The 25,549-nt window shown below is 38.3% G+C and overlaps 1 protein-coding gene across 6 annotated transcripts in view; it reads right to left on the bottom strand.

Moving 5' to 3' along the window:
- LOC136436900 (septin-11-like) overlaps positions 1-25,549 on the bottom strand; it is a 48,830-nt gene that overhangs the window by 1,192 nt on the left and 22,089 nt on the right. The window contains exons 2-16 of one of the 6 annotated variants that reach the window (XM_066431294.1): positions 24,350-24,415; positions 23,239-23,353; positions 15,957-16,016; positions 15,229-15,282; positions 12,908-12,989; positions 12,121-12,261; positions 11,467-11,512; positions 11,178-11,249; positions 10,485-10,574; positions 9,751-9,847; positions 8,475-8,643; positions 7,671-7,803; positions 6,439-6,632; positions 3,954-3,992; positions 2-196 (exon numbers count right to left, since the gene is read on the bottom strand). In XM_066431294.1, coding sequence (XP_066287391.1) covers positions 3,977-3,992; positions 6,439-6,632; positions 7,671-7,803; positions 8,475-8,643; positions 9,751-9,847; positions 10,485-10,574; positions 11,178-11,249; positions 11,467-11,512; positions 12,121-12,261; positions 12,908-12,989; positions 15,229-15,282; positions 15,957-16,016; positions 23,239-23,353; positions 24,350-24,415 — 1,335 coding nt within the window. In that variant the 3' untranslated portion in view covers positions 2-196; positions 3,954-3,976. Of the gene's footprint in view, position 1; positions 197-3,824; positions 5,104-6,438; positions 6,633-7,670; positions 7,804-8,474; positions 8,644-9,750; positions 9,848-10,484; positions 10,575-11,177; positions 11,250-11,466; positions 11,513-12,120; positions 12,262-12,907; positions 12,990-15,228; positions 15,283-15,956; positions 16,017-23,238; positions 23,354-24,349; positions 24,416-25,549 lie in introns of those variants that run through there. The other 5 variants (XM_066431292.1, XM_066431293.1, XM_066431296.1 and 2 more) reach the window with 5 other exon arrangements.

Genomic DNA, 25,549 nt, shown 5'->3' on the forward strand with positions numbered 1-25,549 from the left:
CGGCACACACACACACAACAGCAGAGAGGGTTGGATCTATCGAGGCAGAATCTATTGCAGTCTGGGGGAGACACGAGTTCCGTGGTTTTGGAGTGACTGTTGGTGTTGGCGAATATACGGTAACCTCCCTCCAAAGCCCATCACCCACCCGAGCGTCTATTGCTTGTGGTGTGCCTATGGCTTCTTCCTCAGAACCCTTCAGTAGGAAGGAACAAATAAGAGAAGATAGTAGAGAATAGGTTAGAGTAAAAAAACACAACGCAGCACGACTACAGCACAAAGAAAGCTGTAAGTAGACAACCACACAATCAGAACATGATGATAAAGATCGTACACAAATGAAGATGAGATTCAGCATGAGTTGGATGAGGCAAAGAGCTCATGGAGCATGTCATATGGAAATCGTTTCCATGGTAACACGTTTGTACATGTATGATGGGCATCCCGTCTTGTGAGTCGATTTGAAATGAAAGTACCTCACTGTATTTTAGAGGCATGTCTATTTTGGCCCAACTACAAAGCAGCGGTGAAAAGTAAGGCAAACACAGAGCACACAAAGGCAAGCACAGAGTGTAATTTCTGGAGAGATGTAGACAAACATAAAATCCACATAAGCTCTTTGCGGCTTGCTTCAGCAGTTAATGTGGATGCAAAAGAAGCTGCTAATAAATAGCTTTGGAGCAGACATAGGGACAGCATGGGGTTGTATAAGTAGAAAGAATAGAGCGTTTCCACTTTCCTTTCCAATGACACAGCTGACCGCCATGTTGGCACCCCTATTTTCAATTTGACGGATTGTAACATTAACAACATTTTTGTGTTTATCAGTGCCTAAGTTTTAAAGAAATCTTCTTATACTCTTTTCTATGAACTGTAGATATTTAAAAGCTGTTATTTGAGAAGGTTAGATCTTTAAATGTCAGAAAACACTTGAGCTATGGTTCAATGAAATGCAGATGCATCAACATGGCAGCAGACAGTGATGGCGTCATGTGAAAACGCTCTACAAAGAGAGAAGCTTGTTATGCCAGCACATACCACACCTTACCTTGCACTAAGTCACAACTTCCAGGAGTCCAACCTAAAGCAAAGACCAAAGTTATACAGCATGGAACTGTTGACAAGTATACCCTACAAGCTGCCAATGCAGAGCCCAAAGCCCCTTAAGCGTTTCCAGCTCAAAATAAGGGCAAACAGTTGATGCAGTTTGCAGATGTGAGCAGAGCAAAAAAGATTCAAGTGAGCCTGCCAGATTTAGTTCCTTGGTTCTGAATCTGAATATCTTCAGCCCCCATTACCCTAAACATTAAATTTTGTTGGAGTTTTAAGTTTAATATCTGCTTTCCCAAGTGTAGATCATTTGAATTTTACAAACACCCCTTCAGGTAACTCAAGGTCAGGTTAGGGCATCAAATCAATCCTAACATCCCAGTAGTTCTGCTTTCAAAAAAATTACTGTTACTAGAACAGTATCTGACTTCTGCTTGGTAACATTGGGGACAGACATAGGACTAAATGATTGGTCATTTCTAGAAAAGCGTAAAAACAGTCTGTATCTGTAAAGCCGGCTTCGCAGGCACATGGTGCAACGACTGGTCATATTACATTGAATGGCCTGTCACACCTAGTCTTTGAGGTCATTGTGTTAGCTTGAGTTAGCTGGTTGATGCTTTATCTTTGCATTGGGTCATGCAATTGCACAGCAAGCTGCAGCAAGAACATCGAGCCATTGTTACATGGAAGCCTGCTTGGCTGTCTCACGCTGCAAAGTATACTATGGAGGATGTTCAACAAATTATTTTTTGGCTACTGCAAAGGGGCAAAACCTTTTTGTTTCTTGCAGTGAAGATTGGAAGAAATAACGTTGTAATCATTTATGAACAAAAGTTATGTAAGCGCAAGCATCAAATTTGAAAACAGCAAAAGTGGAAATGGGGAAAAATCCATAGTATACGTTTGACTGGAGATAGCCACATGCAATGCAGCAAGCAGACAAAAAGTTTAAAAGTTAGTGATTGTCGGTAAGTTAACCTCGTCAAGTAAGTACTTTCATTTCAACTTGGGATGAGGAGTATTTTCCCTGCAGTTGAACCACAGGTTGAGCTCTGCTCTCATGTTCAACTGGGAGAGAGTTATGTGTGCCCTTTGCATTGTGTGATGCCGTAAAATCCCTATTTACGTACGCACTTTTTAAACTTTTCAAGTTGCAAGCAGGTGCTCCAGGCTGACGCCAAAGTCGGGGTGCGTACGTTAGGAGGGGTTCTTCCTCAGAAAAATCACATATCAGCATGAGAGTATGGTACATCTTCATGCAAATGAATTGTGGAATGCTACCACACAATCAATCAGTAATAAAGAATAAATAATACATATATTTAAATTGTTTGATATTTTCTACCCAGAAACATTTTCTCAGTAACCCTTTAAGTCGGTAAACATCATTGGAAGGATGATCATTCATGTCAACCTCTTAACTATCCACTGAAGTTCAGGAGGGTTTTTCCCCTGAACGTTTCAACTCACTGAGTCAGGCCCGTAATCGTCCCCAAATCAGGGGTGCGTACGTTAGGAGGGGTGCGTACGTAAATAGGAATTTTACGGTATATCAGAATTGGGTGCACTTTTTTCCACAAAATACTTGACATTTAAGGGGATGGTACAATCAAACACGCCATTGTGTTGATCAATACATGTTAACAGAGTATGGCAAAAGCTGAACACTGTCATTTCGTTTTCTAGTTCCTTGCAGTTTTAGGGAGGAAGACTAATACATGAATTTTGAAGACGTACTGAATCTCAGCTTTATTTTCTTACAGTGTCACACAGACATGTTACACAGTACACAATATTGAAAGCCTAGATCTTCTTTCTAACACCTGAATTTTGAGGTATTAAAGTTTCTAATGCGCTCCTTTATATGTGAACCATATAAAGGACATAGCTATTTGGCTGACACTATGAAAATATAATGTAATCTTCTTAATGTCTATTTTCCTTGCTATCTAAATGACTTGCGCAGCGTTCTGGTCTCACTTCCACGTGTCATCACCATAAACATGTTTCCTACAATATGATGTACTCTTTGAAAGTTTTCGGACAATTCTTGCAGTTTCCAATTCAGGATGACTATGTAACTATCATTACTTGTATGAATAACAAATAGTTATGCTAACACACAAACTACTGGCTTCTAAAAATGTGGTAGGTTTTCTTGACTTTAATAAATGCTAATATCCTATCAATAAATCATTAACATACTAAGGCTTAAGCAACACCAAACTACGAATAATGACATGCATGTTTTGCATGCTTTCCACACTTACTTAAAGGCAACCAAAGCAATTCTAGGGCTCAAAGTATGGAAACAAAAAAAAAAGCTGAAATCTTCATGGTAGTGACATTTACTAACACTATTCAGCACATTTGCTTAATAACTTCCTACTTTGAGCATTTTAAAACCGCGCAAAAACGTGCCATACGTTACTGCCGTTAGTTTCGAAAGCCTACAAAAACCCCAGCGACGATTTTCAGTGAGTTCTCACATCACAACGACGTCGTATTTTTGCATGACGGACGTCGCTATACATTGTGATAGTGTTGTTCGAACTAATCATGTGTAGAAATTGACTGGATAAATTGACTATCAAAATCTGATTTTCTGGCCCTAATATTGCTTGGGTTTCCTTTAACAAGACATGGTGAAAAGACAACAATGAATATCACATGCAGTGCCCTACTTTGACAGTTCTTTGCATGCTTGTGTGTTTTATACAACTATACAAGCCATCCAACACCTTATAAGGAGAGCCAGGCACATTTTCCACTCTTGGAAGACAGTACAATTTTTATTATTATTATCATTATTATCATTACAGTAGAAATGGATACAAAAGTAACTATTCGCACACCACATGACACCTATACATACACGATAAATGCTTTTTCATACATACCATGCAATGTGTTCGATCCATTGTTACCAAGGAAGCATGCTAAGATACAAGGTAACATTGTTAGAATTCACATCAGATACAAAAATTCATTCATCTCATTGTATTATTAAAACTTGTGTGTTGTATAAAATGTTGTGAGACAATATGAAGCAAGGTTATAGGTAGGTGTAGGTGAGTGCTGCAGAAGCATTATAATATGTGTGGTTTTCTTTTTACAAAAAAAAAATCCTAATTTCTAAACTTTTTTTCAGCTTGAATTTCTCAGTCTTAGGACAAATTTCTAGTAGTCAATTTTTCTGAGCTGTGCCTCTGTTAGAAGCCCAAAGTTTTGTGAAGGATAACAATTTTAGAGCAGGGTCCACAAAGTACATATATATGCAGACTTCTTGTGGTAGAGATATGAAATGGTATAACAAAAGGTAACAGATATACCTTGCCTTCAAACTGTCCAACTATAAGTTGGTCAAAGGTCAGATTTAAGGCACTTGAGAATATTCAATGTCTTTCTGTCTCTTTCTAGTGCATTGTTTCAGACATCAACTAATAAACGAGTGGGTGCACCAAAAACCCCATGTGAAAGTTCCCATAAGATATAGAACAGTTACAACTTACAAAGATTAGGCATACATGCTTCTACCTCAAGTTTGGCATCACACCAAATTTTCTGCCAAGTTTCCATAAAAAAAACCAAGACGTTCTCAATATGACATAATTTTTACTATAATTCCTACGTGTTCTCCTAGCATAATACAATTAAGGAAATAAGGAAAAAACAAAGCAACTCCTATATTGACGGATAACTCTGTTCTATAATAAAATAAAACTCAAAGCAACAAGTCTTTACACTGGAATGGTTGTGAGTATTCAATGCATTTTCACTACACCATTTTGTGGGGCATATCTACTACGGACTAAGAGAATAGTGTAGCTAGTTAGTTGCCAAATTTCATCATAACATCCAAACGTGAGTTTCCAAATTGTCATTGCATACATTTTATAACATTTCATTCATACATGGCTTCACAACCCTGCATTACAGAGCCATGCTTTAACTACCGTATCGTGGTAACATTCCTAGTAAAAGTAGTTACAGGTTATAAGGTTTAGGTGGAATGGTCCGCTTATGCTGTGTAACTTATCCACTCAGGTTCTGCAACCAAGGGAAAATATGAAAGTACAACATATCTAAACCTGCATCTAAACTTTCTACATGTCAAAAAAACAAGAATGCATTTTCCTACGTGAATGACGGTACAAACTTGAAGGAACTGCCTTCTAAATTTCATTCTTATGCGCATAAATAAAAGGAATCTATATGTATAACTTGCTGTAGTGTAATATTCAAGTGAAAGATTATGATAAACATGTCAAAACTGGAAGTACTCCCTTCCCTTCCGGAATTCAAAAGAATTGATCTGAAATATTTCAAAATGATACCAAATGGGTAGGAAGAATCCATCTAAATCGAGGCTATACATTTTTTCACATCTTTATAAAATTCCCTAATGCAATTCAGGAATTCAATGGAAACCTTGGCGCCTCTAATTCTGAGTAATGTAAATTCAACATTTTGGTTAAAACAGTCAAATCATCCAAGCCACCGGCAGTTTTTTTCTTCTTTTCACAATGAGTATTTTATTTCTCTTCAAAAGTTTGTAGAGTATTCTTGCAGTTTAGACATGCTGGCTTAATGACTGAGGAAAACAAAAAGTCAACTAAAATAGGGGGGAATTCATCAGAACCAGTCTTGCCATAACCATGTCAACAGACAACCAGGAAATTAATCAATGAATATCTACTCATAATAAGTCTACCTCAAACAATAATCTTCATCGAAACACTGTTGTATACACTACTTTCTGTTGACATAACTTGTAACACTTGAAGTTATGACTCTTTTATCTGTAGCTATAGGATTTGTCTGGATATGGAAGCACCTACAGCTGCAGTACTTTGGCAAAACAGACATTTTGAGAAACTTATGAATCTGTACTCTGTAGCTACAGAATTTGTATGGAAACAGAAGCACCTACAGTTGCCGTACTTTGGCAAAACAGACATTTTGAGGAAGTTATGAATCTGTACTCCGTAGCTACAGAATTTGTATGGAAACAGAAGCACCTACAGCTGCCGTACCTTGGCAAAACAGACATTTTGAGAAAGTTACAGATCTGTACTCTGTAGCTACATAATTTGTATGGAAACAGAAGCACCTACAGCTGCAGAACTTTGGAAAACTGGTCCTTACTGAATCCGTACTCTGTAGCTACAGAATTTGTATGGAGACAGAAGCACCTACAGTTGCCGTACTTTGGCAAAACAGACATTTTGAGGAAGTTATGAATCTGTACTCTGTAGCTACAGAATGAATCTGTACTTTGTAGCTACAAAATTTGTATGGAAACTGAAGCACCTACAGCTGTAGTACATTGGCAAAACTGGTCCTGTGTGGAGAGCTGTGAGGAAGAAGACAGAGAGAGCTCACTTTTTCTTGTGTGCCTTGGGGATGGTCTGCGTGGCAGAGGCGGCAGCCTGCTGTGCCTGCTGCTGCGCTGCCATGGCCGCCTGCTTCTTCTTGTTGAACAGGTTGATCTCCTCCTCAAGCATCTTCTTCTTCTCCTCCAGTTTCTTCTTCTCGTCCGAGTGTTGCCGCTTCAGCTGGTCGAACTTGGCATGGAGCTGGGGAGGGGCAAGTGGTTATGCCTTTGGAAAAACACACCCTTATGGTTGCAGACCACAGTATTTCTCCTATTGGGATTTACATAGTTAAGGATCCCAAGGTGAGAAGCTTCAACGGTTGCAAATTTATAGAAAGGTACACAATTAGGGTGCCAGATTTTAATATGTTTGACTTCAAGGTTCAATCTACAAAATATCTGCAAAATGAGGTTGAATTTGCCGGCTCGTTCTCTTTTAAAAGCCACTTTGATATGACCCCCAGCGGAGGTCACAGTACTGCAGGCGACTTACAGTAGTCGGGCGGTAACAATATCCAGGCGCGAATCCAACCTGACCGAACAAACATTGTAATCACACTCGCGTCTCAAAACTGACGTATTCCTCTACCATTCACCACAGTTTTAGCCTCGCTAACGTGCACAGAAGAAAAACTATGGCCTTTTCAAGCAATGTGACGCACTACTTTGTACCCGAACTACTATTGTCCACGGCCTTATTCTCATGTCTACCTTCTGCTGACAAAGCCACCACATTTGTACATGGGATTTTGCTAACAGGCAGAATTTTAATATTTGATCATCTCTTCCTACCAGCAGCAAATTTAGCAATTCAAATTTTTACCATGTGAAAACTTTCCTTCTCAACTATTCACTTCAAAAAAAGTTAAAATGAAGAGCACACAAGACTTTAAAATATTTTTTATCTTGAAGGTTAAATACACCTGGACATAACTTATGCAAATGATGACCTCCTTTCCATAATTCATGCAGAAACTTCATAATTCCCTTATTTGTAAATGCTAAGGATGTGATATATGAGGTGTAGGTAATGGGAGAGGAATATCCTGCATTTTCTCGAAAATGTTGCCTTTCTAGTTTATCTTCTAACTTCAAACGTCCTTAGTTCCAGTGACAAATATGGAACATGGCAACACAAAATGGTTGCAAAAGAAGACTTACATTCTTTGAAGGCATTGTACCATTAAACATTAAAAAAACCTAAACATTTAAGAAGAAGGAATGCATGTGAGTCTCTTACTTCTTTCTCAGCCTCCTTCAGCTCTCCTTCCTTCTCCTTGACCCTGACCACGAACATCTGTCTCATCTCCTCCTCCTTCCTCTGCAGCTCATTCAGGTGCTCCACACGCTTGGCCTCGTATGTCTCATGTAGGCTGGTCAGTTGACAACATTGAGAATTAATTGCTTTGAAAAATTTCACAACCACCTAGCATAATTTTTAGCATTCCTAAAGCCCCCGTCACAAATAAGAAATTCAGCTCGGCCGACGTGTTGGCGAGCTTCAAATGTGCATTTTCGGCCGAAGTACGGCCAACGTCCTGTCGATTACGCGGGCTTCGGGCGATTTTTAGAAATCAAAGTTGATCTAAATACTGGCCTTTTACCAGGTTAGTCGATTCTGACTTCGTCCATGTCCAAGAGATGGTACCATCTCATGGGGGATTTTTAGTTATTAGTGTTCGACGGACATCATCCGAGATTTTCATTGGAAAATATGGTCGACACTCGGACGATTGTGAAATTCGGCGAGCTTCGGGCGATCTACAAATTTGGCCAACGCTCGCATGAATTGTGACGCCAGCTTAAGAAAACAATATTTATTCCGTCATTTATATTGACTAGCAATAGCCAAGATGAATCAGCTATGGTGAGCTCCTGTACATATTCAAGCTCTAAAAGAGTTAACTGACGAGTGATCTAAGAAATAGGGTTGTAGAGATTCCAACATATTTTGAGAACATTACATCATAAGTTCTTATAATGTTCAATGTTTTTGATTAATATTCCACCAATCTTTACACTGTTGTGTGTCTCATGGTCTCACCTGAATGGCTTGTTATCCGAGTCGTCGTCCACGAATCCCATCTCTTCCAGACGACACCGGCGGAACAGCTCGTAGTGGCGCGTGTGCGTCGTCTCTCGGAGGTCCTCCATGTTGGTTCGCACCAACATCTCTCGCAACTTCACAAAGTCACAGTGATTCTCGTTCTCAACTGCAAACGTGGCACATTTGCAAATCATGATGCAAGTTGCATTCATGGCTTTATATCATAATAGCAGGCTATTAGCTAGCAGGGCGTCAGGGTGTCCCTTGGACGCCCTACACTAAGAAAACAAGGAAATTGGACGCCCTTTTTTTGCAGAGGACACCCAGAAGACACCCTATATCCCTAGTAATTACATACACATGCACATGTGTTCCCCCCACACATTCACTGCAAAATGGGCCATTCCACATACAAGACAGTTGAACAGCATGTAAATTGATTGACATGCAATACTACCAGGAATTGCTAATCCATGGAGCACATTGGGAAGCTGTGGTTCCCATTGGTTCCCCCCCCCCCAATTTTTGGATGCCCTGTGTATAGATCCTAGCTAAAAGCCTGCGTAATAGTAATAACAAAGAACTGTTCTTGGCTACAAACTGTCTACAAACTAGAACTGGCAGTCTGTATGATAGCACACTTATAACTTTTAGGCTTCTAAGGCCAACCTACAGTATGATACCACTTGTAGTACAAACTATACCAAATATCTGGTATAAATTGCTGTATTGTCTAAATTGCTCAGCACATGTTGCATGACTGTCATACACAACCAGGGCTCGAAATTCATTTTTGGAAATAGGAGCACTGGTGCACCCAACCCAAAAAATTAGGTGCACAGAAAAATTTTTGGGTGCACCACATAAAATAAAGTTGAATGTCAGCAAAACTGGTAAATGTGACGCTACTGCCTCTCTTAAGAACTTCAATCTGTCATTCTATCCAGATTTCAACCAAGCAATACATCAAATAAAGACTTAAAGTGCAACAAAATGTTATATTGCTTTTTCTGATACTTACATTTCAAGAATATTCTGTATGCTAGTGTACAAGAGAACCTTTACCCTATAGAGTACAAAAATATCTAGGTGCACCAGTGCACCCACAGTCAAGAATCAGGTGCACAGCTCCAATTTTGGGTGCACACAGGTGCACATCTACCCAGTATTTCGAGCCCTGACAACGCACTATCAATTTTGCGTGTAAGGGATAGCTGAACCACTTCTGCACTCCTTGTCAATGCATTTTTCTTCACTTTGAGTGACACCTTACCTTGTACAGTACCCCACGGGTACACCCTGGCTCTCACCATCTTGTTTCCCACCTTCACTTCATCTGTACTCCCAACAACTGCAAATGGCAAGTGGCCCTAATAGAACAGTAATGTTATGGTTATAAATGCTCAACTAAACAAAAAGCTAAAACATAATACTGTACATGGTGTCATGTTCGACGCCATGGTTTTATTTCCAAGATTTTTGAAGTGACTTTTCCACTGCGAATATATGACACTGCAATTATGTGTTTCCATTGTATCACATTGTACTGCAGAATGGTTTCAACTGCAAACTTAAAGCACCTCAAAAGCCTTCCTTTCCCTTTCTTATAAGTCCCCGCAAAAATTGATATTAATTTACAGGACACAAAAATCCGTACTACTCATAATGTTCCTAATGTTAGGCTATACAGTGAATTATAATTGATACACTTTAATACAGCGGCAGGAAAATATAGCGGTTGGGTGAGAATAGAGTAGGTCACGGCACTTAATTCTAACGGTGGGAACAAACATTACTGTCTCAAATATTAGTGATCAAATATTTGCGATGATGAAATTTTAGCTGTTGACTAGTGACCGTTAAATCAGTTAAAATTAAGTTACAGTTAACAAATCAAGAATTACAGTACTAGGCAGAGGCATAGACAAGAATCAGAAAATGAATCAGAAAATAAAATCTTAAAACAAGCATAAGGTTGATGATTTCTAGAATGAGTGTAAGACTCACATTCATGGTAGCGTTGAGCTCAGCCACTGTCTCGTCATCTGTAGGGAACTGGTAGATCTGGACCCCGTTGCTCACTAACTCACTCATGATCTGGAGACAAGAAGAACAGTTACAAACTTGCAACTTGTACTGTTGGGCCACACCAATTTAATTTGTTGCTTCTCGGAATAGCCTGTCCAAAAAAAAAATTGGGTCACTATTCCCATTCACAAATTGTAACTCCCAATTTTACTATTTGTTCAGTAACTGTTGTAAAACTCAATAGCCACCAAAATAGATTATAAAGGCCTGAATATACATATAAAGTGTGGTCATATTGATCACAAGTTATAATTCTTTATCTAATAAAACTATTTCTCAGTATCAATCCATATATTACATGGCAAAAGGTAATTTTGTTACTGACATTATAGTAGTAGATCAGAGAAAGGGGTGAATTTGCATAACATGAGCCATACAAAGCTGAAATTTGAATGATCCTCTTAATCTTTATGTTATGTAAACCCTTATCTTCACTCAAGACTATTTGCAAAAAAATTTCATCTTTATTTCTTTCCGCCCTGTCGCTCCAATTTTTTTCTGAAAAAATCTGAGAAGCAACAAATTAAATTGGCGTGGCCTTAATCATGCATCAACGATTTGAGGGTCTCCATGACCATGAAAAATGGGAAGATAACTGCATAGTGTAAGTACCTTGATCTTGAACTTGTGAAGCTCATTCTTGGATATCGTGTCTGCCTTTGCTATGATGGGGATGATGTTCACCTACAGTACGAAAATCAAAACATCTTTGAAATAGGTTTTTTAATTTAACACAACAGAGTGCTCATTATGATAAGTGATAATGGATGGAAACTACAAAGATACCTCCACAGTGTTTGAGATACATAAATAGTGTATTCCCTCCTCTGGCCATAAATAGGCAAACATGTTGTATTGATGTGATCTACAGGACCAAGAAGTGGCCTTTATGATTGCTTACCTTTGAGTCAAGTTTCTTCATTGTAACCAAGTCCAATGATTTTAATCTGCAAGGAAATAACACTGTGATCAGTTTACAATTCAAATAACAGCTACAAGAATGCATATTTATCATTGATCAAATACAGTACCTACATTATAAGTTTCTGGTTTGTTTTTCTTGCAGATTTTGGGTTGCAAGTATGCATGAATATTTATTTATTTAGATTTACCACATTTGTGGAAGGATTGACATAACAGGTGACTATCACCTTTTCAAGATGTCAACCCAGACCAGACTGTAAGGTTTGAACCATCGCACACCGGGGCATACCCCTACTCTTTTTCGAAAGGTGCGGTGGGTTCTTTAACCTGTGCGGGATGTGGCTCACCCCAAACACAGGACCTCCATTTAACGTCCTATCCAAGTGTCCCTAACTGAAGCTAGGTACTCATTTATACCTGAGTAGAGTGAGGAAATTTGTGTTAAGTGCCTTTCCCAAGGGCATGACGTCCGTTCTCATGTCCAGACATGTCTGGGGGCAAGCCGGTATCGATCTCGGGTTCCCTTGTTTGACCACCGAATGCTCTAGCCGTTATGCCACACGACGCCACATTCATGTTTTATTCTATAAAGTTTGCCCACCGAAACCCCCCGTATAAGTGTGTCGCTTACGAGTGTCCAGTGGGTGTGATGAAGTAGAGACAGGCGTGTACACGTGTGTCGTGGTACATGTGCAGGCCCCGCTTGATCTTCAACTCCTCCTGGAGGTAGTTCTCAAACTGTTGGTCTATGTACTCTACTATGGGCTTGTAACTGTGGACACAAAGAGAACAAATTCAAGTGAGAATCTACATACAACAACTAGAGGTACACATTCTATGAACCTTGAAATCAAGGCCACCAGGTTATAAACAATGCGTTAGCTGATGATTTATCAAGAACTTGAAACATATTTAGAGACAAGACCTTGTGTAAAATCAACTCTTTTATATCAGTCACTGAGAGAAAGTAAGGGGGGCCACTAAAAGTTTTGAACTTTTAATAAGGCCACATCAATTTAATTTCTTGGTTAACAGATTTAAAAAAAAATACATTTAGCACGTGGACATCATTAAAACAGGAAGCTGGGGTGAAAACTTGCACCTGACCATGTTCACTCCCTGAAACTGTGTGCACCAAAGTACAAACTTTCCTCTAAGATTCTGTTTTCATGTTGATTTTCCAATCTAGCATTTTTTCAAAAGTTCTGTTAACCAAGAAATCAAATCAGTGTGGCCTAATGGTAGCAAATACGAATATTTTCTTAGTTCAATCTTAAACATTTTCTCCCTTTGACTTTGAGTCCACACACTTCTTCGCTTCCATCAGTGCCGAAGATGGTCTGAAAATGTTTACCAGTTAGAAATAATAAGGCATACAGATATGGTCTGATGCATATGTATTGTTTGTAAACTCTTACCTGTCTTCTTTGTTGATCTGGTCCCCAAAGCCAACAGTGTAAACAATGTTCAGTTTCAGTCTCACATTGCTTTCTTGAAGCTCTGTGTTCGGAGATAACATTCAAAGCATGAAGACATACTAAAACTTCAACCCCTTGTGATCAAACGTCCTATGCCAAGAACCTCTCCTAAGCAGAATGTCACTCTAACAAGTACAGACTGAGCACACAGTACAAGTATTCAAAACTGAAATGTAAATCATTGTTTTCCAAGGAAATCGTAATCTAGGGTCTAATTATAGTGACAAGGTAGGGACTTTTCTACACACTTGTCTAATCTCCCACAGATGAAAATATCTACTCTCTTATGAAAACAGATTCTATCTGATGTCAATCTGGCCAATCAAAGTAAGGATTTAGTCCATATTTATCTCTGAGAATTCAATAAGATCATAGGAGACCCTTAAGCCCCCCTCACAAATAAGAAATTCAGCTCGGCCGACGTGTTGGCGAGCTTCAAATTTGCATTTTCGGCCGAAGTACGGCCGACGTCCTGTTGATTATGCGGCCTTAGGGCGATTTTAAGAAATCAAAGTTGATCCAAATATTGGCTTTTTACCAGGTTAGTCGAATACTGACTTCGTCCATGTCCAAAAGATGGTACCATCTCATGGAGGATTTTTAGTTTTCGACGGATGTCACCCAAGATTTTCATTGGAAAATATGGTCGACGCTCGGGCAATTTTGAAATTCGGCGAGCTACGGGCGATCTACAAATTCGTCCGACGCTCGCATGAATTGTGACGCTGGCTTTAGGAAAGAGCCACAGGTTCCTTCTTCAAAAGAGAGTAGATGAGACCCACAAGGAGGGAAGTACATGTGTCGAGCAAGCGGAAGAACAAAACCATAGCAACGTAAGGAGACAGAGAAGGAGCCCTCAGTCCCTGAAGGCAGCACATACCTCTGCGGAACATTAAAAAGGAGGCCCCCTGAGCTATGGCAAGCATGAGTGTGCAGAAGGAGAGAAGAGTCACTGACACATGCAGTTTACAGACTGAGACTGGTGCATTTTAATCCTAAGGCCATACAAATCTACTTTCTAGTTGTCTTTTTTTTTTTTCAAGAAAAGGTGGAGAAATTAGGAGGGGGAAAGGACAAAAGGCTCCACCTCTGAGGAATTGTCCAATAAAAAAAAGGAAATTGAACATGATGGACATCTTAAGGCGCGCTTTAGACTGAGCGCGGTTTAACCGAACTAGTTCACTTTAAGTACCGATCTCTGCCGCTTACCGTCACCAGTCTTAAGAGGATAATCCGGTTTTTCCACAAACCGACCCAGACCACATCCCAACCCCGGTCTAGGCCGCTTCAGCGGGGGGCCGATAAGGTTCCTCTCTGTGTGTAAAGAGGAAACCGGCTCCAGTAGCGCTTTCGGTCCCGCCATTTTCACATGTGCACGTAGCCATTTCGTATCCATTTCGAGTCGCCTTTTTTCTATTTTCATTGAAAGTCGTCAAATGCTCCAAGTGCAATGGCCTCCCACCAGTGGCTGCTTCTCTGGTGTTCTGAACTGGTTCGGATTTTATTTGAAGCGCCCTCAGTGTAAAGCGCGCCTTATTGTCAAACTCAAATGACAGCTGCTATACTAACATGGTACACTGTTGCAATATGAAAGAGAGACCTCTAGTGAGACCTGAGAAAAATGCAGCTTCAACTTGTGAAGTACACGTATGCGAAAAAAACTGCTTTAATTTGTTGAGGTGGTAAAATTGTATCAGGATAAAATTTTGAACTGAGTAATTGTGCAAAATAACTGAACATACTGGTATGATTTGGTAGCAACAGATATCTCTTTGTGTTCAATTTCTTTAAAAATTAGGGCTTTGTTAATAGATAAAAAAATAAAAACCTACTTGCATCTGTTTCTACAAGTTCCCATTTCTCGTCTCAATAGATTTATGTGGATGGCTCAGATACCAAAAACACAATGACATAAGATGAGAAAAAGTAGCAATAGTGAAGGAAAAGGAGCAGTCATATGTACATACAGGTAAGAAGACAAAACACAAAACTCCTACATCCTCTCTTTCCTTTTCCTTAGGCCACACCAATTTATTTTCTTAGTTAACAGAAAAAAGAAGAAAAAAAATGCCTTCTGTTTTCATGATTTTTGTTGTTGCTTAAACTAAAACTAAAAATCCGTTAACCAAGAAATTAAATTGGTGTGGCCTTAGTTATAGTCAAAATTGACAAACATAAAATAAACTACAACTTGTCACAAACATGTGCACATATGCAAGCTTACATTCAAAGTGTTTTTTCCAACAAACCCCCCTCCTTACCATATGTTTTAGACTTGAGGTGCACTCCTGGTACATCATGAGCTGCCGGCTCATCTGGAAACAACAGGGATGTATCAGAAAGGTTTGCAGGAAAGACTTTGGCAACATGTACAAAGGTATGCTCTAAGAAATGATTACATATATGAAAAACATAATGTCATCTACATGTAACAGGGTTCGAAATACAATTAAGCAACTTGCAATTTGCTAGCAATTGTCAAGATTTGCAAGTAAAATCAATATGAAGTTGCAATTTTGCAAGTTAAAAATACAATTTTGTATTCCATGAATGCCTGGGAACAAGCTACTCTTGTTACACACACACACTGTCATCCCATAAAATACACCTAATTTGAATAGATTACATGTAAAATGTTCAGTCTTCTGATAATGCTATAAAAGTTGCAATGTCAGGCTGAGTATGTATGTACAGCAAAAGCAGTTACATACCGACTTTGATATTGCAAGTTAAATTTTCAAATTGCAAGTAGAATTTTTGCCAAGTCGCAATTTTGCAAGTAACCCCAAAAAAGCATTTCGATCCCTGTCTAAAATATTTTATCAAAATACCATAATTTAAAGCACGATGTGCAGTTCTTGCCAGCTGGTATTCAAAATTATACAGTTTCTCAAATGACCACACACCTATATGAATGTATAGAATACAGCATTAAAGATTGAGAGTAAGTTTCAATCCTGAAAGAAAGATGAAGATTTATTTGACCAACCTTCAAACTGGGTGTTGAATAAGGTGTCCATCAGAGTAGACTTCCCCACTCCAGTTTCACCTGTACAAAACACAAATTAAGCATTTAATCTTAAGACAACCAATATAGAGAATAGAGAAATCATCAATATTATTTCCTTCCTCTGTAAGACACTAAGACAGTAAACAGTAGGACTTTCAAGATGGCGGCTGAGCGTTAGGCGTGTGCTTCTAGGTCCGCTCCACTACCTTTATTTTCCACGCCAATTTACATTGAACTCGTCGAAATCTTCACAAAGCTGTTGAGCGAAGGTGATTCGTATCCTGATCCTTGGATGGGAAGGAAACCTAAGCGGTCGAGAGGCTCCAGTAGCACGGAGGAAGGTAGCTCAACTCCAAAAATTCGCCCCCCTCCCAAGAAAATGGCGTCAGGTAAAGAAGACTCTTTGAAATCTCTGTCACCAGAACTACAAACCCTCGCACAACTGATCCTGAAGCAGGCTCAACAACAACAAGAAACTTTATCGGAACAGTTCAAGGATGTTGGAGAGAATCTCTCCAAGCAAATACGTGCACTAGACACTAAAGTTGAAGTCTTGTCGTCCGACTTGAGCAAGGTGAGGGAGCGGGTGAGTGCTACCGAGCACTCCGCCGAGTTCCAGGCGTCGGAGATCCAGGAACTACGCAGGGCTCTGGAGGAGGAACGACGCGGACGAGTCAGAGCGGATCTACTCACTGAACGCTACTCCAGGAAAGCTGACATTATCATCCGCGGACTACCTTGTGAAAAAGAAGAAGATGCAGAAAAGGTTTTTGTGCGATTCATGGCGGAACGCCTTGGTCTCGACCCGGTACCGATCGCGGCAGTGCATCGTCTGTCTAAACCTACTACATCACGCCCAAACCCCCCTTTACTTGTTAGGCTGTTAAACTTCCATGACAGGGATCGAATTCTGAAGGTAGGGAGGAAGCTACGGAGAAGCAAGGACGGCTTAGCAGTGTTTGAACACCTCCCCCCACCTCTGCAGGCTGCGCAAGCCAGTCTTGTGCCGGATCGGGAGGCTGCTGCAGCGAACACAAAAGGTACGATGGCTAGAGTGTCGATTTGGGTGCCCCCGAGGGCAACATATGCTGTGCTACTGGTAAACGGGCAGGAAAAAAAACGTATTGATGCAGTAGATATCGTTTTGTCCAACAAGAAGGGGAAGTCTACCTGATATGTGACGATGAATTGACACATTTGACATGTTTCTGTGACAGTGGTTATTAAACAACCTTCTCAGCCTCTTCGAGATTCTGATGTCTTTATTGTTGAATTGATAACGACTCAGTGATTTTCCGAATGACTGGTTAATCATAAGTTCTTGTACTTGTTGTTGAATGTCACCGGTAGTGCCAAATATGCAGCGCCCATGATTCTGGAATTTTGTTTATATGCTCGCACGTGCAAGCCAAAATGGAACACCTGTATAATGATCCCGCATTCTCGTGGTGTTTCGTATTCAAATTAATCAAGAGTGGGTTTGCCCCTAGCCAATCCGCTGCGTTCGTTTGGTCACTACCTGTACACAGAAATCACACCTGGTAGTTCCAATTTGATCACTTAGTTGTGGAGTGATGATCCTGTTATGTTACTTTGAATTTATGTTATGTTATCCTGAGTTTTGTACTGGATCCACTCCTATACTTGTTCTTGCTGAGTTTGTTGGAGCTATACCAGTGTGATAACGTTTTTTATGTTACTTCGAGTTTTTTTTTTCTGGAGTTATACCAAAACTAAGATTATGTAATGTTATGTTATTTTTGAGTTCGAAAATGAAATGAATTGTTGTGGAAAAATGAAATATTAATTGTCATTAACGGAGCAAGTAAGACACAAGCTGGAATGCCGCCAGACCACAAGAATCTTCACTATAGGAAACTATGTTTTCTTATGTCACTGTTTCTTGTGAACTATTCAACCGGCGTTAAGAAAGAAATGTTGTTGTATTTGATTTCTGTTAACTATCATTGTTCAACTTATGTTTTTCTCGTCTTCTTGTTTGTGATGTCTACATTTTCTTCACCTGTCACTTGTAATGGCGGGAATCTGATGATATGTAGACACTGTTTTTTTGTTCTTTGTATGGCACATGGTCCTTCGTCTTTCCTTATGTTATTGCTTTTAACCATATATATATACTTTGGTATACACTGCCTGAAAACCCAACTTCTCAAGTTGAGTCAAAGATTTGTTTATATTTTATTGTATGTTCTACTTTTTTTTTCGGACGCCCCCTCCGGCTTCAGTTTAAACTATGATTCATGTGTACCTCAACAATTTCAGACATGGGGTTATTAAAAGTTAATATCGGCAGCTACAACTGCAACGGTTTGGGCGACCGAAAAAAGAGAATAGAGGTATTCACGTGGTTACAAGACAAATCATATGACATTGTGTGTCTTCAAGAGACGCATTGCACTCAAAAGAATGAAGAAGAATGGAAAACAAATTGGGGGGCGTCGATTTTGTTTAACAATGGTGCAAGCAACAGTAGAGGTGTGATGATATTATTCAGAAAACATTTTCCATATACCATCCATCAAACTCTCAGCGATGACTCGGGTAGATGGATGGTAGTGGACATTACTATAAACTCACTACGTTTTTGTTTGGCCAATGTTTATGCTCCCAATATAGACGACCCATCATTCTTCTTCAATCTCGAAACTAAATTACAAAATTGTTCAACCTCTGCCAAACATATTATAATTACAGGGGATTTTAATACAGTTTTGGATACTCGAATTGATAGGACTGGAAGACAGAACTCGAACTATCACCCTAATTGTCTTCAAGCTATCAATTCGCTATGTGCTAACCTAGATTTAATTGATATTTATAGATATAAAAACCCGAGAACGACACGTTATACTTGGCGACGCCGATCTCAGGCCAGCCGCATAGACTACTTTTTAACTTCTTTTTCGTTAACTTCGTCTATAGATAAAGTGGTCATTGCGGAGAGCATGAGATCGGACCATTCCTTGATTGGCATATCTTTAATAACTTCAAACATACCACGAGGCCCAGGTTTTTGGAGACTGAACCTAGAACTCTTGAAATGCCCAGAATTTATAAACGAAACATCTACTTTTATTAAAGAATATTTTGAATTTAACAAGGAGTCCACTGATCCGCATATTTTGTGGGACTCATTTAAATGCGCCGTGCGCGGGCATACGATTAAGTTCTCCTCGTGGAAATTTAAGCAAAGTATAAATAAAGAACAATCGCTCATTAGAGAGATAGACGAACTGCAAGAGAGTTTAGACCGCTTATTTGACAATGATGTCTTCCAAAACCTGCAAAAAAAGAAACGTGAATTAGAATTGCTTTATCAAACAAAAACAGACAACTTGATTGTAAGTCAGAAGGCCAAGTGGATGGAACATGGTGAAAAATGTTCAAAACTTTTCATGAATCTAGTTGAGAGAAATCAAGCTAGAAAAAACATGACAAAAGTTATTACCTCAGATGGTATTGAAAAAACAGATCCACAAGAAATTTTAAATGAACAAGTGAAATTTTTCTCCGGTCTTTATTCTTTTGAAGAACCTCCGACACCTCTAGATAGCAATATGTTTGAAACTTTTTTTCCTAAGCCAGTACCTGTTAGCTTATCTGAAGAGCAACGGGATAGTTGTGAAGGCTTAATAACAGAAAGAGAGCTTAAAGAAGCAATTTCGTCCTTTTCGGCCGGGAGATCACCCGGATTAGATGGACTACCAATTGATTTCTATACAACATTTTACAATATTCTTAAACAACCCATGCTAGATACATTTAATTATGCATTTCGCTCAGGCCATCTTTCTGAAACTCAAAAAGTCGGACTAATTTCATTATTACTGAAACAGGATGCCACAGGACAGGACAAAGAACCCACAAATCTAAAAAATTGGCGTCCACTAACTTTATTAAACTGTGATGTTCGAATATTATCGAAATGTATCGGCCTGCGCATGAAAAATAGTATGCCACATTTGATTTCATATGACCAAACAGGTTTTTTGCAAGGGAGAAATATTGGGGATAGTATAAGAAGAATACTGGAAATTATGGAATTTTATGACACACATGAAAAACCAGGGTTACTCTTTATTGCAGATTTCGAGAAGGCCTTTGACAAGATTAGAAGGGATTTCATTTTGAAAGTACTAGATTATGTTGGCTTTGGAAGATCATTGATACAATGGATAAATGTGTTATATCAAGATATTTCGAGTAAAGTTATCAACTATGGATATATATCCAGAGCATTCCCTCTGGTTCGCGGGGTCCGGCAAGGCTGTCCCCTATCCCCTTATCTCTTCATTTTAGGACTAGAAGTTTTATCAAACAAAATTAGAAATAATATCGAAATAGAAGGTCTAATAACTCATGGTATCGAAACTAAAATTTCACAGTTTGCGGACGATGCAAATTTTCCTTTGGCTCCGAAACTTGCAACCGTTTATGCGGTGATAAGAGACTTAGAAGGCTTTGCACTGTTATCTGGTTTAGTAGCAAATTTCGAAAAATGTAAAGTAGTACGTATAGGCTCTCTTAAGGGGTCAGACTTTGTCTTACCGTGTGCATGGCCCATACAGTGGACAGATGGTCCGTTCGACATTTTAGGTATACACATTCCACAAAACTTTTCAGAACTTGTATCAATCAACTTTGATCGAAAACTTGTAAAAATGGATAGAATATTACAGCCCTGGAAAGGGAAAGCACTGTCCCTTTTTGGGAAAGTAACCCTAGTGAACACATTAATAGTCTCCCAATTTATATATTTATTTAATTCACTTCCAACCCCACCTGCCACTTTCTTTAAACAATACGAAAAAAAAATCTTCAAGTTCTTATGGGGAAGTGGCCCAGAGAGAGTTAAAAGAAAAACCATTTACAATATCCAAGAACAAGGTGGACTCAAGCTCCGAAATCTTCTAGCTGTAGATCGAACTATAAAAGCATCTTGGATGCCAAAATTGTATTTGAATAAAAACTGGTTTTGTTCAAAAGTGTTGTTTATGTCGAGTCCGATTCTAAGGACGAATTTCCTTCCCTTTGTGCAGCTTAAACCTCAAAACTTTGAAGATTTGTTGGGGAAAAAAGTGATTAGTACATTTTTTTGTCAAGTTATACAATATTGGTTGAAATTCCAATTACGACCTCCTGAGAATGCAGTGGAAATCAAACAGCAACTTTTGGGTTTAAATTCGTATATATGTATTGGGGACAAACCCTTCTTTAACACTATATTTCATAATAGGGGAGTATTCTTCATCAATGATATTTTAGACTCAGCAAATAGAACTTTATCTTTTGAAAATTTTGTGTTGAAATTTGGAGATGATGTTTGTTCCGCATTACAATATGATCAATTAATCTCGGCCATCCCTTCTCAGTGGAAAAACTTACTTAGACAAGAGTCCCCAAATCTACAGGTCTGTATCCCTTTCTGTAGAAATATAAAATGGCTTAAAAACAGAAAGGTTAATAAGGCCCTTTATTTCTTTTTCATGTCCGAAGCTAAATTATGGGAACCTTCCTTTAACATTCAGTATTCATGGGAAGACTATTTTAACACCCCAATACCCTGGCAACAGGTGTATAACTTAATATATAAGATAAGTATAGATTCGAAGACTCGTATATTTCAATATAAATTATTATTCAAATTCTTAGCATCAAATCAAAGATTATACACATGGGGACTAGTAGACCCACCGCTTTGTAGTTTGTGTAAAGAAGAGGAAGAAACGGTTATACACCTGTTCTCTGACTGTCATATTGTATCAGCCTTTTGGACTCAAGTAAACAACTGGTTTGTTAATCATATGGGAACCTATCTAAACATGACAACATTTAGTATAATTTTTGGTAATTTGAGTAAACACTGTACAGTCCTATCCAATTTGTTCATTGTGTTAGGTAAAATCTACATCTTTAGAAACCGTCATTCTGTACTTAGATTGTCTTCCTTTATCTCCTTTGTTGCCGATGTCTGTAAGTTAGAATACATAATAGCAAAGAGAGGGGGGAATACACAGAAACATATAGGAAAATGGGGTAAATTTTATCTTGGAAACTTTGCATAGTTAGTTTTAAGATTGTCAAACAGCCACCAAGTTATCATGTTTTTCCTTTGTTGTGATCCTTTATTTGTTATGAGTTTTCTTAGGAAATATTTGATTTGATTAAGGATCAATGTTATCTTTATTTGATTGAGTCTGTTACCACAAGCAATGTTATTTTGAAGGTAACTTGTTACCTCTTTCTTTCTTGTTTGATTCAAAAGCTTTGTTAAGCTAAATATTTATGTATTTCTTGTTGATTTGCTCTATAAGGTTTTCATACAGATTATGATGTTAATTTTGCGATGGTTTATTTGACTATGTGCCATACATGTGTGTGTGTGTGTGTGTTTTCTGTTGTTTTTCTGTTTTTGTTATTGGAAAATCAATAAAAACAATTTAAAAAAAAAAAAAGACAGTAAACACAACTGTTATTAAATGGCAATCAAATGCAACACCTCTGAAGGACAAGTACAAATGTACTAGGTGTACAATACTGACAACAGTATGCAGCACACACCCGAATTCTTCAGTCTTCAAAGTCAAAACCTTGAACCAAATACCTGACAGGTGCCTCTTTACCAGCCTACTAAGTACAATCTTCCACGGGTCAGTTCAAGTGGGTAAAAGTAACTAAAACTCCATTAACCTCTCACTATGGGTCCTTCAAGGAACCAAGGAAGGAACCAGGAAACCTTGAACTCCAATGAATGTAAATGAACTTTTCCTGTTCTCAATTACAAGCAGCATAATCTCCAGGTAATGTAAATCATGAAATAGTAGCGGTGGTTTTATTCTTGTAGTTTTTGCTGTGACATCTCCACTGTGAATTCATGATACCATCAATATGCATTTGCAATGTATTACTACAAGTAGTACAAAATAAACCATCCTGAATGTCCATCACAATTAGCAGTTCAACCAATGAGAGAATGGCAATTAGGAGTGTAATCAATGAGAAAGCTGCTGCATGTCAAATATTCTTTTTAAATGTTATTGTTTTGTATTTCTACATTTTGACGGAGATGGCACTATGGGATCGGTCTATTTTTCCAACTACAAAACTACCTTTCCCCTCTTCTGCAAAATAAAGTCCTGACGAAAACAAATGAATTTATAGTACATGTAGTTGTACTTGTAGCTTGTATACAAAGAAAATGTAAAAACAAAAGAGAATATTAGAAGGACTCCCTACTTACCCACACACAGAATGTTGAAACAGAAGCCCCCAGACACGGACTTGTTGACCAGCTGGTCAGGTAAACTGTCAAACCCCACATGACCCTTCAGCTCCAGTCCGCGAGCGTCGGCCCCCTGCAAACACAAAACGTACAAATTCACAAACATGGTCAAATTATACAAGGATGTTCTTTCTATAAAATCCACCATTAATGGAAAATAAGAAAAAGACAATTCTTGAGAAAATGTTCTGAAAAAAGTCTTAAAACAAACGTTTTAAGTTGTCATTATCTGAGATAATTGAAGAGAACCAAACTTATTTTTAAAAACAAAGGTTTAGTCTAAGTTGTCATCATCTGAGACAAATGATGTGAAAATGTTTTGAAAATAGTCTGATAAACATAGATTATCTTCTGTTAAAATATACTGACTTTCTTTATATTGCTGGTTCTACAGTATATAAGTGTGGCAAAAGTGCTTGGATACTTGGTGAAATAAAACTAATATACCTGTTTTGTTATAGTACTATCACTACTAATTAAGCAGGTATAAATTTTGTGATAGCAAAGACAAATGTAATAGCTTAAATATCCTTGTCACCAGTATATCTATGAACACCTTAGTTATTTCCATTGAATATATCTCAAAGACTTTGTTATGCAATCTATCACTCTAGTATCAGTAGAATTGTCCAAGCTTTTATGTTATTGTTATTTAATCTATTTCACCCTTAATTGATAAAAATCATAACCAGAGTGAGTTGTTGAAGCAGTTAGCAAATGGTAAGATTAACGAAACTCCATACGTCATCTGTATGATTGATTGAATATACACATGTATATAATAAATATATACATTATAGTTAGTAGGCAGTAATCTACTGATGCTAGAGTTCTAAATATTCTTCATGTAAAATAAAATAAAATGAAATAAAATAATATAAAAATGATATTGTTTAAACCAATTCTTAGATTGGATTTCACCATGAACACCGTATGACCGCATAAGTCACTAAAACCTCCACCAAGCTGTGCCATTAGTTTGGTCTAGAACTACAAAGCCGATTGGTTAATAATCCAGAAGGACGTGTCTCAGACACCCTTATTGGCCAATCAGGTTGTCTGATCTAACCTGCTCCGCATCCAAAATGTCAAAGTCGTCCATATCAAACTGACGACCACCATCTGCCCCAGGGCTCTGAAAAAAACAGTGATGTGTTACGATCACCTGATGTTGATTGACAGCTGTCAATCATTACCCTTCAGATTTTAAAGACATGTAATTCAGCGGGATGAGTAGTTTAGTCTAGCTGTACAATTAAAAGTACATGTGGTCATGCTTGCAGTGGGGAAGTAAGGGGTTTTGATGGTTGTAATGAACTTGCAGAAATGAAATCTTCAAACTACATGGACTATTCTGATTTGTGATGTTTGTATCTATTTGTATACCAAATATCTGTAGTCCTGTAATGTTTAAAAGTGACAATTTTCCTAGACGAAACTTGGCTACATGTTTTTGTATTTCGTCTCTCATTCTTAACATTGAAAAGCCCTAAGGCTTGAAATCTGCCACTAAATGTACATTCTTGGTTTCTGTCCCAGGAAAAGTGTCACCTAACTAGAAGTAGAATCAGGACAAATAAAACCTCTTTGATAAAGCACACAACACCACATGTGCAACATATGTCCATATTACACATGTACAATCTCTTCATAACAACAAGCTTAACACTTCAAAAACCTTGATGAAACCTGTATATACATGTAGCTATATAGTTATGTTACTACAAGTAAATATACATCCTTACACTGTTACAGAATAAAAAGCTTCAGAATTAGAATAGAAGTACCTGCTGAAGACTTAGAGTCATGATACTTAAAGTTTAACAGTTTTCAGTAGTAGCTAACAAGGCCTTATTTACACCATTCACATCTACTTTGCCCAGTATAAAAACTATGAAATCTAAGGCCACAGCTTTTGTAAACATTTGTAACTTTACAAGTCAACCGACACCATTTCTTTTTCCAGTTTCTCACAAAACATTTCTCAATTGTGATTTCCGCTATGGATGCAGATGTAGTGTTATACGAGAGGACGAAATTTCAAACACAACAAACTCCACGCATATTTACAAAATGTCCCTTTTGATTTTCGCAATATAATTTCTAGCAGGGCACTGTTTTGGCTATGTCTTAAGAAAAGGGACACCAGCAGTATCTGTTTATAGATAGAGATGTATACAAATGGTCATAGCAGCAGGCATTGGCCACTTTTTCAACATCATTCAAGGTATTTATACATGTACATGTCTGAGTTCAATGTGTTGGTGAG

This window comes from Branchiostoma lanceolatum, chromosome 6 (genome assembly GCF_035083965.1).
Source record: "Branchiostoma lanceolatum isolate klBraLanc5 chromosome 6, klBraLanc5.hap2, whole genome shotgun sequence".
Lineage (NCBI taxonomy): Eukaryota > Metazoa > Chordata > Leptocardii > Amphioxiformes > Branchiostomatidae > Branchiostoma > Branchiostoma lanceolatum.